The following is a 14,759-nucleotide window of genomic DNA, read 5'->3' on the forward strand; positions in this document are numbered from 1 at the left end:
ATAGTGTCACAAAGGGTTCAGTATACTCCAGCCAAGCCTTGGAGTCGCACCCCACACGTGGCCATAGAAAACAACCGCAACAGACTCCCATAGAAAACAAATACGTGTGTTTGTGTCTGTATGTAGGTGTGTATGTATATAAAGATATATGTATGTGTGTATACTCATATATATAAGCGTAATATTCATATGTATCACACTTGACAATTGCATCACTCTCCTATACTTTTGCTTTTTGCATTCTGCTTTGTTTTAATTGGCATTTGTGCATTTAATAAAATAATTTCAAAACAGAAAGTTTCTGAAAGTAACTTTACAGCCATTAAATGGATTGAAAGGACCTCCACCCCCTCATTGGGGGGGGTATGTAAATCTACTTTCAGGTGTTAATCTTCACAGCAAAAAAGTAGAGAGTTACATGTAGGTGTAGGAGTATATCTACACTTGTAAATTAACCTTGTTCTATCTGGCCTTGGCGTCTATTCACAGGTCTTCTATCTAATTGGTGCCTGTTGTGCTTCAGCACAGTCTTCCTACCCAACATTCTGATCTAAGTTGAAATTCACTGTCTAACAACCTATGTTCAGCCTTCTGATGCACCTTCAATAGATTCTGTCGGCCCTTAGGTGAAGGGCCACACATTTGTGACATTTTGCTCTCACTGCACCACCTCTCTCACCTTAGAGGATAAAGGTCTTCACTGAACTGACTGATGCCTGTTTCTTTCCCTCATCCTTCAAGTGCTTCTTTTAAATGGGCAAACCCCTTCGTCCTTTCACAAACAATATGAATGCGGTCTGGTACCAGTGAGACAATTGTATTTAACCACATGCGCGCGGCACGTTTTCCCGCTGTGTGCTGAAGATTCGAAAATCCCGCGGTTCATGACGAGCTCAGCTCGTCATGAGCGTACGAGAGGTGTACCTCATGACGAGCTGAGCTCGTCATCAGCATCGTGGAAGGGGTTAAAAGTGTTTCTTGGTAATTAGACCCAAAGCTCTTGCAAACATGTGGCTATTTTTAAAAGAACTTGCTGGGTATATTGTTTTCTTCCCTATGGTTTGTGTGCTTTGCCAGAGAAGTGACACTTTTATGCCTACAGGCCTTGCGCCTAATAAATCTGAAATTAATGTATTCATATTTTGGAGATCCTACATGCACCACGTTTTAAAGATATATGTAATTTTCTTAATAAAGTTTCTAATTCTGAAATTAGTTTGAGCTCTTGCACCTAAATCATATTTTTACCAGAGGGTTGTGAATATTCCAAGCCATTCTGATGCACAAAGTCCTGTCAGCCACCTGATTGATTTTGGAACAGAGATTTAAAGAAGCCTTCAATGTCTCACCTAACCAGGTCAAAAATGGCTCATTATTTACTTTTTTATTATTGTTGCCAAGCAGTAAAATTCGGCCCCCAGTGTCAACAGGTGGGGAATCTTCCCTTGCTCTAAATCGTCAGTGACCTACTCTTGAAAGATAAAGGGCAAGAGGGACAAAAGAAAAGAGAGTACCAAGAAACAAAGGCCTTTGTGGAACTCAATGGCAGCAGGATTTGTTGTGGATGGAGCCACTGTAGTAGGCAAAGTGACTGCCCGCCTTATGTCAGTTTCTTAAAAACAAATAAATCATTCTTATTTGGTGATACCATTCACGGGGAAACGTGGTGTAGACCTGTGCGAGGGAAGGTTAGAACTGGTGCACCAGAACCTTTTAATAGTTAGCACCAATTGGATATGGTCATTCACTTATATAATACTAGGCTGTGCCCACAAAAAGAAGAGACTTCCTGCTCCCTAAATCAAGAAAGTGAGAAAATATGTTGTCATTTTCCCTCCTGCACTAAATTGCCTTCCAAATCTGGGCAGGCCACTTTCCTCCTCTAATCCCAGGGGTAGACGAGTACTTTACCAGCTGCTGGCACTAATTCTCTAGCTGCTCTGATCAATCAATCAACCAAACCAGATTTGTAAAGCTCTGCTTATCACCTGTGAGGGTATTTAGGGGGTGGGGGAGAGTGCTGCTGCTTAGGTCGTCAATGAAGAGCGAGGTTTTCAGGGCTTTCCTGAATTGCAGCAGGGTGGGAGCTGTTCGGAGTTGGAGGGGGAGGCCATTCCATGATTTTGCGGGCAGGTAGGAGATGGCACAGCCTATGCTCCTGTGCATGCGGGGCGTGTGGGCCAGGGAAAGAGATGCACAGCGTAGTTATCTGGTGGGTTGGTGGAAGTTCACCCTGTTGTTGAGGTATGTTGGTGCTTTGTTGTGGAAGGCTCTGTAGACATGAGTGAGCATTTTGAAATGTCACCGTTTGCTGACAGGGAGCCAATGCAGAGATTGAGGTGGGGAGTGATGGGTCCATCTCAGTAGGTTGAAGATGAGCCTGGCTTCTGCATTCTGAATGGTCTGGAGTCTGTTTTGTAGTTGTGAGCTGAGCCCAACATTGAGGGTGTTGCCATTGTCCAGGCGGCTGGTGATGAGGGCTGGGTGAGGGTGTATCTGGAGCTAATGGTGAGCCATTTCTGAGCAAGCGCAGGGCGCGGAAGCAGGTGGACAAGACATCGTTTATCTGGTTCCTCCTCGTGAGCCCGCTGTTGAGTATGATGCAGAGGTTCCTTGTGTGTTCTGTGGTAGTGGCTGGGGGGCAAGTTCGGTTCGCCACCAGGAGTTGTCGCATGTGGAGACGTTACTCACATAAATGAGTATCTCTGTTTTGCGGTGTTGAGTTTGAGGCAACTGTTCTGCATCCAGCTTGCGACGCTGGTCATGCATCTGTAAAAGTTAGCTTTGGTGTGAGCGAGTATGAAGATAGGGAGAGGATGAGCTGTGTATCGTCCGCGTAGGAGATGATGTTCATACCGTGAAATCGGACCTGGCTGGCTAGGGGAGGCATGTATGTGTTGAACAGGGTTGGCCTCAGTGAGGATTTTTGTGGGACACCGCAGATGATAGTTTTCGGGCCCGAGGTGTAGAGTGGGAGGCAGGCACTTTGGGTTCTTCCAGAGAGGAAGGATGCAATCCATATGAGAGCTTTCCCTCTGATCCCCATTTAGGAGGGTGTAGTCGGACACGGTGTCGAAGGCTGTGGAGAGATCGAGAAGAATTAGGGCGGCAGTTTTTCCCCTGTCGAGGAGAGTCCTGATGTCATCGGTGGCCGTGATCAAGGTGGTTTCCATTGTGTGATTTGAGCAGAAGCTGTATTAGGAGGGGTCCACCTAGGTTTTCTAGGTGGGTGGTGAGTTGGAGGTTTATTGCTTTCTTCAGAACTTTGGCTGGGAATGGGAGCAGGGAGATGGGCCGGTAGTTTTTGAAGTCTTTGTGGTCTACTGTGGGGGTTTTGAGGAGCGGTTTGACTTCCACATGTTTCCATCACTCTGGGAAGGAGGCCGAGGTGATGGAGGCGTTGATGATGGTGGTGCGTTGCCTGCTGTTGGTGCTGCTCCCCAGGTTTAACATGTGCTGGGGGCAGGGATCTCTGGGAGGTCCAGAATGAATGGTGTACATGATGGTTTTGGTGGTAGTCTGTGCTGAGAGTGGTTCCCATGTGGTTAAAGTGTTTATGTTGGAGTCAGCGAGGTTGAGGAGCCCGCCGAGGTTGGCTGCAGGAGGGTGAGGGTTGAAGTGCTTGCAGATTGTGGCAATTTTGTTGCGTAAGAATTCTCTTAGAGCCCCAAGTGCCAAGAAACTAGCATGATTTGATAGTTACAGAGTGAGGAAAAAATAGAAAACCAGTGTCTACTGGTTGTGGTGAGACCCCCTGCCCCAAGCCTTGGTTTGTAGTGTGTGTGTGTGTTCGATTTAGATGGTAACTCGTGGATGAGGCAGAACCCTGCTTCTATCAGTCTACAGGGAGTGAGCGAGACCCCACCCTGAAGGTCTGAACTTCTCTCCTTTAATTTAGCTTAAATTCAGTACTTATTTCTTTTGTTTCAGCAGTAGCTCAAATTTCCTTTCCTTTATTCTCATTCTAATTAATGTAATTAACAGTTGTTGTCTTTATTGTAGCTATAATCTAGGGTTTACCTATTTTATTATAACTGTTACCCATAGGTTATATCCTTTACTTTAGCTGTGATTCACAGGCTCTACTCCTTATTCTAGTTGTTATGCACTGCATTTCCCTGGTTCTAGCCTTTTTCTACCCCTTCTGTAGTTTGCCCCATTCTATCTGCGGTTGTCAGCTTTTCTCCTTTATTCTGGCTGTAATTCATAACTAATTACTTTCTTTTTGTTTTATCTGCAAACCAGTTTCCTCTAACTGTTATTTACAGCTTCTCTCCATCCCAGGAGCTATTCAGTTTTCCTCATTAAACTTGCAGTTGACAGCTTCTCCCCTTTATCTTAGCTGTCATTTTCAGCATCTTTCTTTTACTCTAGCTACAATTTGAAGCTTCTCCCTTTTAAGCAAACAGTATTTCACAGTGTATCTCTTTCTTCTTGATGTCTTTCACAGCTTTACCTCTTTGTTGTTTTAAGTTCCTAATTTGTGCACGGCCATTAATTTGCCTCTCCTGCGCTTGTACATTGTGAACATTTTATTATGCAGGAAACAGCAGCTTGCATCAGAGAGTGACCGTCGGAGGCTCTTGCGGCACTGTTTGGTGGCATGGCAGCTGTGGTGTAGATCCGAGGTGGATCGCAGGGAGCTGGAAGCCAAGAAGGAGGAAACCAAGAGGAAGATGGCTGCACTGCTGGAGGTGGCCTCTTCTTCAGCACCCCCATCTGATCCACCCTTGGAAACGGAGAGTAACCTGATTCAGATGGGGTCGGAGACGATGCCAGTGGTAAACCATTAGTTATTCTCTTTGTTTATAACCTAAACCGTACTTGGGAAAAAGTGGAACTTACTGATGAGGCCAAATGGGTAAATAAGCCAGTCCCACTGAACTAGCTACAAGGTTTGGCTAGTGACTCATAGAAGATAGGAACACATTTCAAATCCAGAGAACGTACGAAGCGCAGAAAATATTGATCATATCCTCATCCAGATTACCTTTGAGGATCAATTTAAGCAGTTGTTGAAGCTCAGTCTAACACATCATGTGAATGCAAAGTAGGCGTATCTTAAACTGTTTTCTCTTTTACATACTAAAATCCATTTGCCAATAATATAACTATTTGTAGATACAGTATATCAGTGCATCAGTTTGGGCAAGATAGATTAAAAAATCGCAATCTGTCCTCAAGTTCACGCACTTGTGTATCACACACATAAGGTAAACACAGCCTCCAGCCAGGAATGTGCTGGATTATATTTACAAACTACAGATTATTTTTTCTGAAAGAAGTACTAGACTAACTGAAACTTTTACTCATTATTTTTCAATTTGCTTCAGAACTTATCAGGGGGGAATGATCAACAGAGCAGCCTAGACCTTATTACACGCAAAGTCAAATTGATCTTGTTTTATATGCTTTCTTTTACATTTGAATTTTGGTCTTGTGTTTCTGTGTTGACATAGTGCTTGTGCACATGTCCGCACACCAGTTATTTTAGGGTCAAGTAATGATTGAAAGGTGCTTTAGTCATTTGTTGGTTCCTTGAAGCAGTGGACGGGGTCTGGTTGCAGCTGTGCGGTGCAGTCAGTTGTTGGTTCCTGGGAGCAGTGAACAGGGTCTGGTTGCAGCTGTGTGGTGCAGATGGTTGAATTTTTGGTGGGACAGGAGCAGGGAGCTACATACACCGTGACCACAAAGAAACAAGCCGCACTGAGTAGTCTAATAACTCTGTGCACCAGCAGCCCGGAGCAGCCATTCTTTCCTCCGTAAGGAGCATGCCTACGCTACCTTCTACCCAAGCTCCACACTTACATATTTGATTGAGTTCATGAAAGACCTAAATGGGTGTATAATCACTAACCAGAGAAAGAAATGTGTAACGTGTATGAGGAAAATAGGGGTCTAACTGAAGATGATCAGCAGGGGTATTCTCTGAAGGGAGAGTGGGTGCAGATTGGTCAGCTCTCAGGAGAGGGAGGGTAGACCGTTTTTGAATAGATTGAAAAAGATCCAGCTGTGCCCAGGAATAGCAGAGATGGGGGTAATTCCAGTCTTTGGACTGTGCAATATCCACAGAATGAGAAAAAAGAGATATAGGAATGTTCAGTATATGCGGGCAAGAGAGTGTGGTTGAAACTCCTAAGATAAACCTTATAGGTTTTCAGCAGGAATAAGCGAGTGATCCTTGTATAATAGTAGCCTGGTTGCATTTTGGCTTGGTTAGACAAACCCTGTTGATAAAGTATTAATAATTAATTAACTATGTGGAAATATGAGTTTAAATTTGGTTTCCTTCACTGCCCTGTCATGATCTTGGATGTCTATTTCCTACCCATATGTGGTTTCGAGAGACGTCAGAAGGCTCCCATAGCTGGATTGGAAAATAACTGCGCTACCAGGGTTTGGTAAATTATTAACCTCTAAATTGCCTTTAAAATAGTGAGAACAAACTATGCACTGTATCAGAACTAATCTGCTGTTTAAAATAAATTAGGAGTATGAACACTCCACAGAGGATCCCAGGGATGCTACAATGGCTCGCATAAGGAGTTGACTAGATAAAGAAGAGCATCAAAGAAGATGACCTCAGTGGCCTTTGCGCCAAATCGCAGTGTGTAATGAAATGTCCAACAAATCAAAAAATTGGGATAAAATATTCTCTGCTAACAGAAATGTTCCTATGAAAAAAACCTTGTTTAAGATTCTTTTGATATGAATTTGACAGGAAAGAAAATACTTAAAACAAAAAGTAAAAAAAAGACTAGGGAACAGGCTCTTATTCTGGGAGCTTCCATTTGGTCCTAGGTCCTATGCCCTCACCTCTGCCTGTGGTAAAAGAAACTGAGAATAAAAATAAGATTTCTCTTTGACGTTGACCATAGCTGATGACCAGATCATAGGATAGTGCTGCTTATTTCAACTTCATTCTTTAAAATAAATTCTGTCTTTTTTCCTAACATCACAGAGGGCAAATTAAGCATTTGCCTCTGCCTGTTTACTATTGTAACTCTACTGAACTTGATCTTCTATCCTATCCGATACAGACCTTCCAACTGGAGTGAAAATTATGCAGCAACACTAGCCCTGGGATTGGCCCCTAAGATCATGTTGTTGCAGCTTTGCATCATTTCATTAGTTATGAGTAAGATAATGTATTCTTTTAAAATCATTATGCTTGATCCATAAAGCTTTTATTTCACAAAATCGTTCACCTTTATCCCGCCAGTTTCAATGGTACGAGTCTAGATGGTTATTAAAGTCTAAAGACAGATTTTTAAACCGCATTCCCAAATTCAAAAGCAAAACTATTGATGTAGGACATGTTCTGTTGCTGCCACCTTGAAGTGGAACTTCTTGCTGCCCCATCCTCAGTCCAACTTATGGACCTGAAGGCTTGGCTTTTCCCATTCAACAGCTTCATGTTAATTCCAGCAACTAATCTTACAAGTTGTCAATCAACTTATCAGCATAGTCTAACTTTTCAAGCATCGCATCAGCATAAAAAAACGCAAAGTTATAATGGATGATGTGAGGAGTCCAGAAACGCTCATTAAAAATTTGACGTCCCTTTCGGCCATATTTCTTTTCATAGCATATATGTGGAACATAGGCTTCGCTGGCAGTATTTTAAGATTCCTTTTAGAGCCCTGGATTGCTGTTGTCCCACGACAATACCATGTGTTTACTGTAAATGTTTTTTACACTAGATTAGATGGCATAAAATATCTGTGCTGTTGTGTAGAAAAGGTTCTGCCTATAACTACAACATTGTGTTTTTGTGTTTTTCGAAGGCCTGACTCCTGCCTACTGTCAGGATAAATGATTTTCTGCTATTGCATGGGATGGCTGAGAGTATGAGGCAGTCAGTCTTATTTTTTTCTATGTTTCTGTCATGTCTGTTCTGTCAGTCTGGTGTATTCTTGTTAGTCAGTGAAACTTAAATTCCTGTCCAGAGTTCATTATAGCCCCATAGTTCAGACACATGACTTCATGTTTTGTTTCTCACAGATCTTACCAAATCTGGGCACCAGCAGCTATGGGATCTTGGTGTCTGGGTTCTGTCCATCCTGGACTGTACAACCTCACACTTCTACTGATTGTTGTAACATAGCTCTGTTTAGGATGCAATCTTCTGTTATCACTCTACACCATCTGCAGGTTCTGTTCTCCTCACAAACCAGCAGTCAACTGCTTCACAGAATGGCTATTAACACAAGAGCCTCAGCATTCTGACCCACAGGATGCAGTCCCCTGATCATGCACATATTCCATGCACCGTACACAACAACTAATCGTACTCTGTCAGAACATCTATTATATAAACATGTCACAGGAACACAGAATGTTCATGCTATGCAACACAGCAGAGTTAATGCATGCATCAGCTGTCTGTTCACGTCTAAAAGACATGCTTTAAGTGAAAAAAGCATGCACTTTATGTGCTACTCGTTGAATCCTTAGTTCATGCTATCGACCCTCATGTGTTTATCTGCTCATGTGCAGAGAAGAAAGGAACGACTGACAATGTTTAGAAATCAATAATATATACAGAATATAAAGAAATGGTTCATCAAGCAATTTAACATTGAGGGTTGATCCAGATGCCCCTCAAAAACAGAGTTAATGTCAAAAGCATATTGTTTATAGAGAATTAGATCCCCTTTCTATTATATTGTATTGCAGATTGATTGGCATGCAGCTGGAGACAGGCAAAAGGGACCACCTCCCTTAGGTGAAGATCTGAAGTCTGGTGACAGTCGTTCCAGAGTTGTGTCACCCAAAAAGCCGAAGCATGCTTGGCAGGTCACCCTTCAGCACGCGGCCCTGACCGCTGAAGAACTTGCTCAGTACCGAAGTCAAGCCCCGACTCCGTCGCCACTCCTTCCTAATAGTCAACGTCTCAGGAGTCCCACCTGGAAACGTCACCCCAATACCGGTGAAATCTTTGACAACCGCCATGCGTTCCAGCAGCAGCTTCTGGAGGAGCAGCGTCGCCAGCTTGTGGAGCAGAGGGAGATGATCTTAGAGCTGAAGGAGAACCAGCGGCTGATCCTGTTAAAGAACGAGGCGGATCGTGCCACCGCAGTCACAAGGGAGCTAAACCAGCCAATTCCAAGAGCGAAGGACAAACTCAAGAAAGACCAGGAAGGACCTATGACTCCAGAACCAACAGCTGCAAAAAAGAGGGGATCTTTTAGGTAACCTCCTTTACTATTATTTGAGAATTTGATGGTAATTGTGGGGTGCTCTGCTCAAACATGTTCCTTCCTACTGTATTTTCACTATGCTCCACCCCTAAATAGTCTGTCTTCCTTCTTAAGGCAGTACAGAGCATTCAGCAGATGTTCTATGAAGAAATATGTTTGTTTTACATCTGAAACACCTACAATGCTACGTCCTTTAACCTCCCAATTTTACTTTGAAAAACATGTTTGCCTATCGCACCTAAGATTCGAATATTTGTTTCATTTAATGTTAACAATGTATGGGGGATTATGTAGAGTTTGGCGGGTGTCCGTCCATCCTATTTAAATAGTATACCTGTAATGCACTCTAAATGGGGGCGGCAGGACATTTACTTATCTTTGGCCGATGTCCTTCCTCTAAATCCTAAATAATCCCCATTGCCTGATATGCCAGATTTGGCCATTCCTGGAACCAGCAGGTCTCTTGCTTTCTGCAGTTTTGACCGCTGCTGCGTTTGGGGCGAACATCTCTCCTGCGGCTAGGTCAGTAGGGGAGGGAATCATTGGGATGGAGTCCAGCACGGAGGCAAGTGCAGCAGTAAAGGTACCTGTTTGATATTGTTAGTCTGGAAAATTTAGGCAATATTATCATTTGGACAAAAAGAGGCTTTCACCCTCCACCCAACAAAACGGTGCAGTTTTGTAGAACTTTTGGGCCAATGTTCACATTTCCATTCATATCTTGATTGCACCTCAGATATATTTGTGGAGATACTCTAATAAAAGCTTTAGTTTGGATGAAAAAGGATACATTTCTTGTCCAGCTGACTACCAAGACTGAGGATAAATATGTTTTATCAGCTTCAGTGTGTAAAAGAAAGGACCAAACTAACATCGAGTGAGCAAACACATTTGTATTTAAAAGGGCAAATCGCTTTTGGCTAATGTTACAGGTGATTATTTAAAGGACAGGCACCAGCCCGAATTTGGATATTTGAAATGGATTGATGTTTTCACAGTTGATATTGCCAAAAAAGTTTGAGACGTGTTCTGTCCAAGGGTGACCACTGAACCGCTGTTTGTAAGTGACTTATGGCTCGTCAATGGAACTATACACAATGGATACCTTTGTTTTTCACTTTGATGTGAGGTTATTAAATTGTCTCCCAGCCTTCTTTCTCAGTCTATGGACTGTTTGTATGATTACATTGCAAAACAAGTGTTTAGAAAGTAATATCAGTACTTCCCAGAACAGACAGATGTAACTTATACCATGTGCCTTCTGGGTGATGGTGGTATTACAACCCGGATTACTTATTTCCTCAAGCCTATAGAATTTTGCTCTGAGTAATTTTAAGCAGCTGTTGTCATTTTACTGTTATGTGAGGAATAGTTACTGACTTTAAGAAGCAAGTGGCAACTTCATATTTTAGAAGCAAACCTTAACTTTTTGGGAAGTGGAAAATGTTAATGCGTGTTTCCACAATGGATGTAGCAAATGGCTATCTTTGAAGGATTATGTTGCCTACATGATCCACTGGAAGTTATGAAATCAATTACACTGAAAACACAATAGTTTCATAATTATATATTCAATCATATCAATGTTGGATTTGCATCAGGGATCATGATATTACAATGGACTGGTTTGCTGTACTTTGAGCTGGCAGCTGCAGTCTAGACGGGTAGCGTTCACTTTCGAGAGTAGGTAGTGCAACGGAGAACATAAACAGGCTTACACCCTCCACACAACACCATTCAAACTAGTGGGGAGGGTCATTGAGTAATAGACTTTGAACCATAGGCATATTTTGTCAGCTGCCAGTGATAGCATGAAGGGGACTACCCTGTGATGAATATTGAGGGCCCGAGCACCTCTTCCTAGCTGTGATTTCAGAGGTCCAGGCTTGAGTGCAGCAGCAGGATTGAGCGTTAGTTGGTATATGTGGCTTTTAACATTTGGCGCAATGCAAGGGCCCGACAAGGATTGAAGTGGTCCCTCCTTTGTTTAAATACATAGGAATAGAGATGCATTGGGAACATGTAGAAGTAGTGAAGTTTAGCTTGAATTTGGGAACTTTTGGACAAACCTGCCTATGTTCAGTAGAGCAGTTACAGGCTGGTCCTCTGTTAATGTTATTACGTACGTTTCAGTGATGGGCATTAGTATAACGCATTGGCTGTCTTCAGCTTTAAAGACTCTGCAGCAGTGTGAGAGGAGTGGGACGGTGATCTTGTGTTAATTTGAGTAGATGAGAATTGAATAAATCGCACCTCAACATGTATGATTCAAGCTAATCACATTTTTAAAAATGTCAGGATATCTTGCTGAAATTATTGCATACATTTGACCCTGAATATTCATCAAATCCACCCTGAAGTGGATTAGATGAGGCACTCATATGCTATGGACATGCCGCGATATACGGAAAGTTGGCAGCTGGTGAAAATGTTCGTATCAGAAATATCAAATAGCAGGGAAGTGAGTAGCATTTGCACTGTTGATCAAGAGATTGATCATGAGATACTTGATTGTTAATAGCATTCCACTGGACAACAAATGGTACAAAGGATGGTCTAAAGAGGCAACAGTTGAAGCCACTCCTGTTGAGAGAGTAGCAGCACCAATAGACCTGTGTATACCAGGTGTTTCTGGATGCTCTCTTGAGTTATTGACATTGTTTCAATGGTGTTGTTTATTGTGTTAGCTCCACTCAATAGAAATAAAGCAACGTTTGTGATTGTCTAGAAATTAAATGGAGTTTATTGAAGATAAACTAAGGGTGCCTCTATGCTGCTTTGATGTGAGCCCTACTGGTGGCATGCTGGTTGTAAAGGAATTGCTACCTACGGAAAGGCCAATATGAGCAAAGAAAGCGTAGACACATCCATAGGCTCCAGAGATATTTTGGAACGAATATATGGAATAGCAATACATTCTATTGTTTGCAAGTCCCAAGGCCAAGATTGACAACAGCAAGATGGCAGCCCATCAAGGAAGTGCCTTGGCAAAACAGTCCACCACTGAAAACTGGAAGAGTTTTGCTAGGTGTGAGGTCATTGCAAGCAGAGTGCCGTAGGGAATCCGGTTCAAAGGGGAGTCCTGTGGCTTCTACCTGCTGTATTTTGTCAGCACCAGCGATTTATTGAGCCAAGCCTGAAACATATGGCCTGCTAGGACCTGGACCCAGGGTAACGAGCTGCATGGCAGACTAATGGCAAGATGCAATGAGGAGCCGAATGTGGGGTGACAACTCTATAGTTGGTGTACGCCTCAGGAAAAATTTAGCATGCGTATTGTTATGCCAATGCAGGGTTTAACCTGCTTGAACTTCTGGACACTGAAGGTTGTGAGCTCTTTCCTAATTTGTCGATTTCTACACTGATGGGGAGGTCGAGCACAGAACTACATGATTGGTTTTTTTTTCTTTAGCTTGCTGCTTTAGACGTTTTTCCATCTGTTGCGCTTGTCCACTTCCTCCTTATGTTGGGGTGGGGTGTTGGGAGCTGTTGAGAGCTTCCTTCTTTTTCAAACTTGAGTGTGGGTTTTTGGAATTAGTGTTTAGTGCAAGGATGTATATTTGTATTGGAAGTGCTTTATGGCTGCACTGTGCTGGGATCCTCTGATTGGCTGAGGTGAGGCAACACTGTGTTAATTAGATGTTGACCTGGATGGAAGTGTAGCTGAATTTATTCCTTGCTAGTCGTAAGGGGATCAGGATTTTGTGCATTATTTCTATGGTATCCTTCTTTCTAGATAGAAAGCAATTGCATTTCATGGTCTTGTTTGTCTTTTTGAAAAGGGAATTTACATTTCATTGTTCTTGTACCTCTTTGGGAGGGTAGCTGCTCCATTGACTTGAATTTGCTATGCATGGAGTACAACAGACCATTTGTAGTAAGTATGATATCAGATTAGCGATCTTTAGTTGTCTTCCCATTGTTTATTTCTTAGGTGGATGGTTTGCTGTAATCGCCTTGATCTCCTGTCCTGGCTCTGAGAGTTATGACGGGGGGTGCTGTGAAGCTGCAGATGACGCGTTACCTTCACTTGTCCTCTGTATTGGCTATAGTTAAGGTTGATGGTCTGCTGTAATCTCATGTCCTGGCTGTGTCTGTGATGGAGTGTGCTATGAGTCTGTAGATGTTCTCTGTATTGTTTACAGTTAAGATAGATGCTTTTAGAGTGCTGTTGGGTTGTGTCTTGGTGCTGCAGGTGATCTGTTTTCGTTCTCTGTATTTTTTTATATTACATTGGTGGATTGTTTGCTGTAATCTTATGACTTGGCTGTGAGCGCGACAACAGGCTTATGCTGTAGATGATCTACATTAGTCCTCTGTATTGTTTATTGTTAAGGTTTGTGGGTTGCTGTATTCTCATGTGCTGGCTGTGTGAATGATGATGGAGGGTGTTGTGATGATGTACGGCAGTGTGCACCATGAGCTGTTGGAAGTCTGTATATTTAAGATTAGCAGTACCTGGTGGGTCATGTATTAATGGTCTATCTGGAGCTAAGACAAAAGGATGCATCTTTTATCAGTCTGCCTGGGGGTCACATGTTTATAAGGACTTTCATCTTGTCTATCTGGGGGATCTTCCCCATTGGACAATATTAATCAAATGCATCTCTTCTTTGGATCATTGAGTATGGATGAGTAATCAGTTATTCTAATAGACATAAATAAGTATCTGGTACTCAATTACTGAATATAAATGTTTTCCTTTCAGTTAACCCTTTGTCTCTTTCAGTGAAAATCAGTGATTGCATGTGTTCGCCTTCCTGTATAGTGAAATGTTAACATTTCCAGCCCCTCCCTACTGTATTTTTGCTTGCCAGAGTGGAGCATTTTACCAGACTGACCAATTTGTCTCTGTTGATGTAGCGTTAGGATACACATCTCTATCTTGTGAGCTGTTGGCTAAATCTAGTGTGGCTGTTTCTGTTTTCACAGCTCTCCTGGGACTTTGTCTGGTGCGGGGAGCGTTAGCCAACCTGATAATCAGAGTGTCCTGTCCACCTCCAAGAGGACTCCAGGCCAACCAGGATCACCCCACCCCATGGTGAAAGGTAATTCTTCATAACAGTTCTTGATCTGCATGAACTGCTTTGCTCAAGGTTTCAAACAACTAGGGCAGAATTTCCAAGACCAAGTGGTAATTGTTGTTCTGACTTAAGAAGGAGTTCTGAGGTCAACGCCCATGTCTGCAGTGTTGACCAGAGATTAGGACTAGAATATTTGTTGGGAAGCCTTCAAAGACCCTGATGGAAGAGAATACACTGACCCTGCAAGAGCCTGTCTCTAATATCTGAAGAAACCACAGGCTTGTTTTGGACAACAAAGTCAGTCACTTGCAATACTTTATTCTGAAATGTAACGGTGATGGAAACACCGAGTGATAAGAGGAGGACATCCTCAGAAAGTGGTTCTCCAGGCCCTGCAAGTCAACATGAAATATCCTGGTGGTTGAAGTGTTTTAGGGATAGTATTGTTAGATCCAAAGAGCCTGCAAATGACTGTAGGAATGTGATCCTGCAGGAAAGGGCATTTTAAAGACAGCAGCCAATGTTGGGTCCC

General features: G+C 42.7%; 1 protein-coding gene across 1 annotated transcript in view; it reads left to right on the plus strand.

The window, feature by feature from the left end:
* The window catches only part of CCDC191 (coiled-coil domain containing 191), a 123,043-nt gene that overhangs the window by 66,584 nt on the left and 41,700 nt on the right, over positions 1–14,759 (plus strand). The window contains exons 9-11 of the mRNA XM_078655904.1: positions 4,544–4,781; positions 8,680–9,194; positions 14,136–14,251. Coding sequence (XP_078512030.1) covers positions 4,544–4,781; positions 8,680–9,194; positions 14,136–14,251 — 869 coding nt within the window. The remainder of the gene's footprint in view (positions 1–4,543; positions 4,782–8,679; positions 9,195–14,135; positions 14,252–14,759) is intronic.

Source organism: Lissotriton helveticus, chromosome 8, assembly GCF_964261635.1.
Source record: "Lissotriton helveticus chromosome 8, aLisHel1.1, whole genome shotgun sequence".
Lineage (NCBI taxonomy): Eukaryota > Metazoa > Chordata > Amphibia > Caudata > Salamandridae > Lissotriton > Lissotriton helveticus.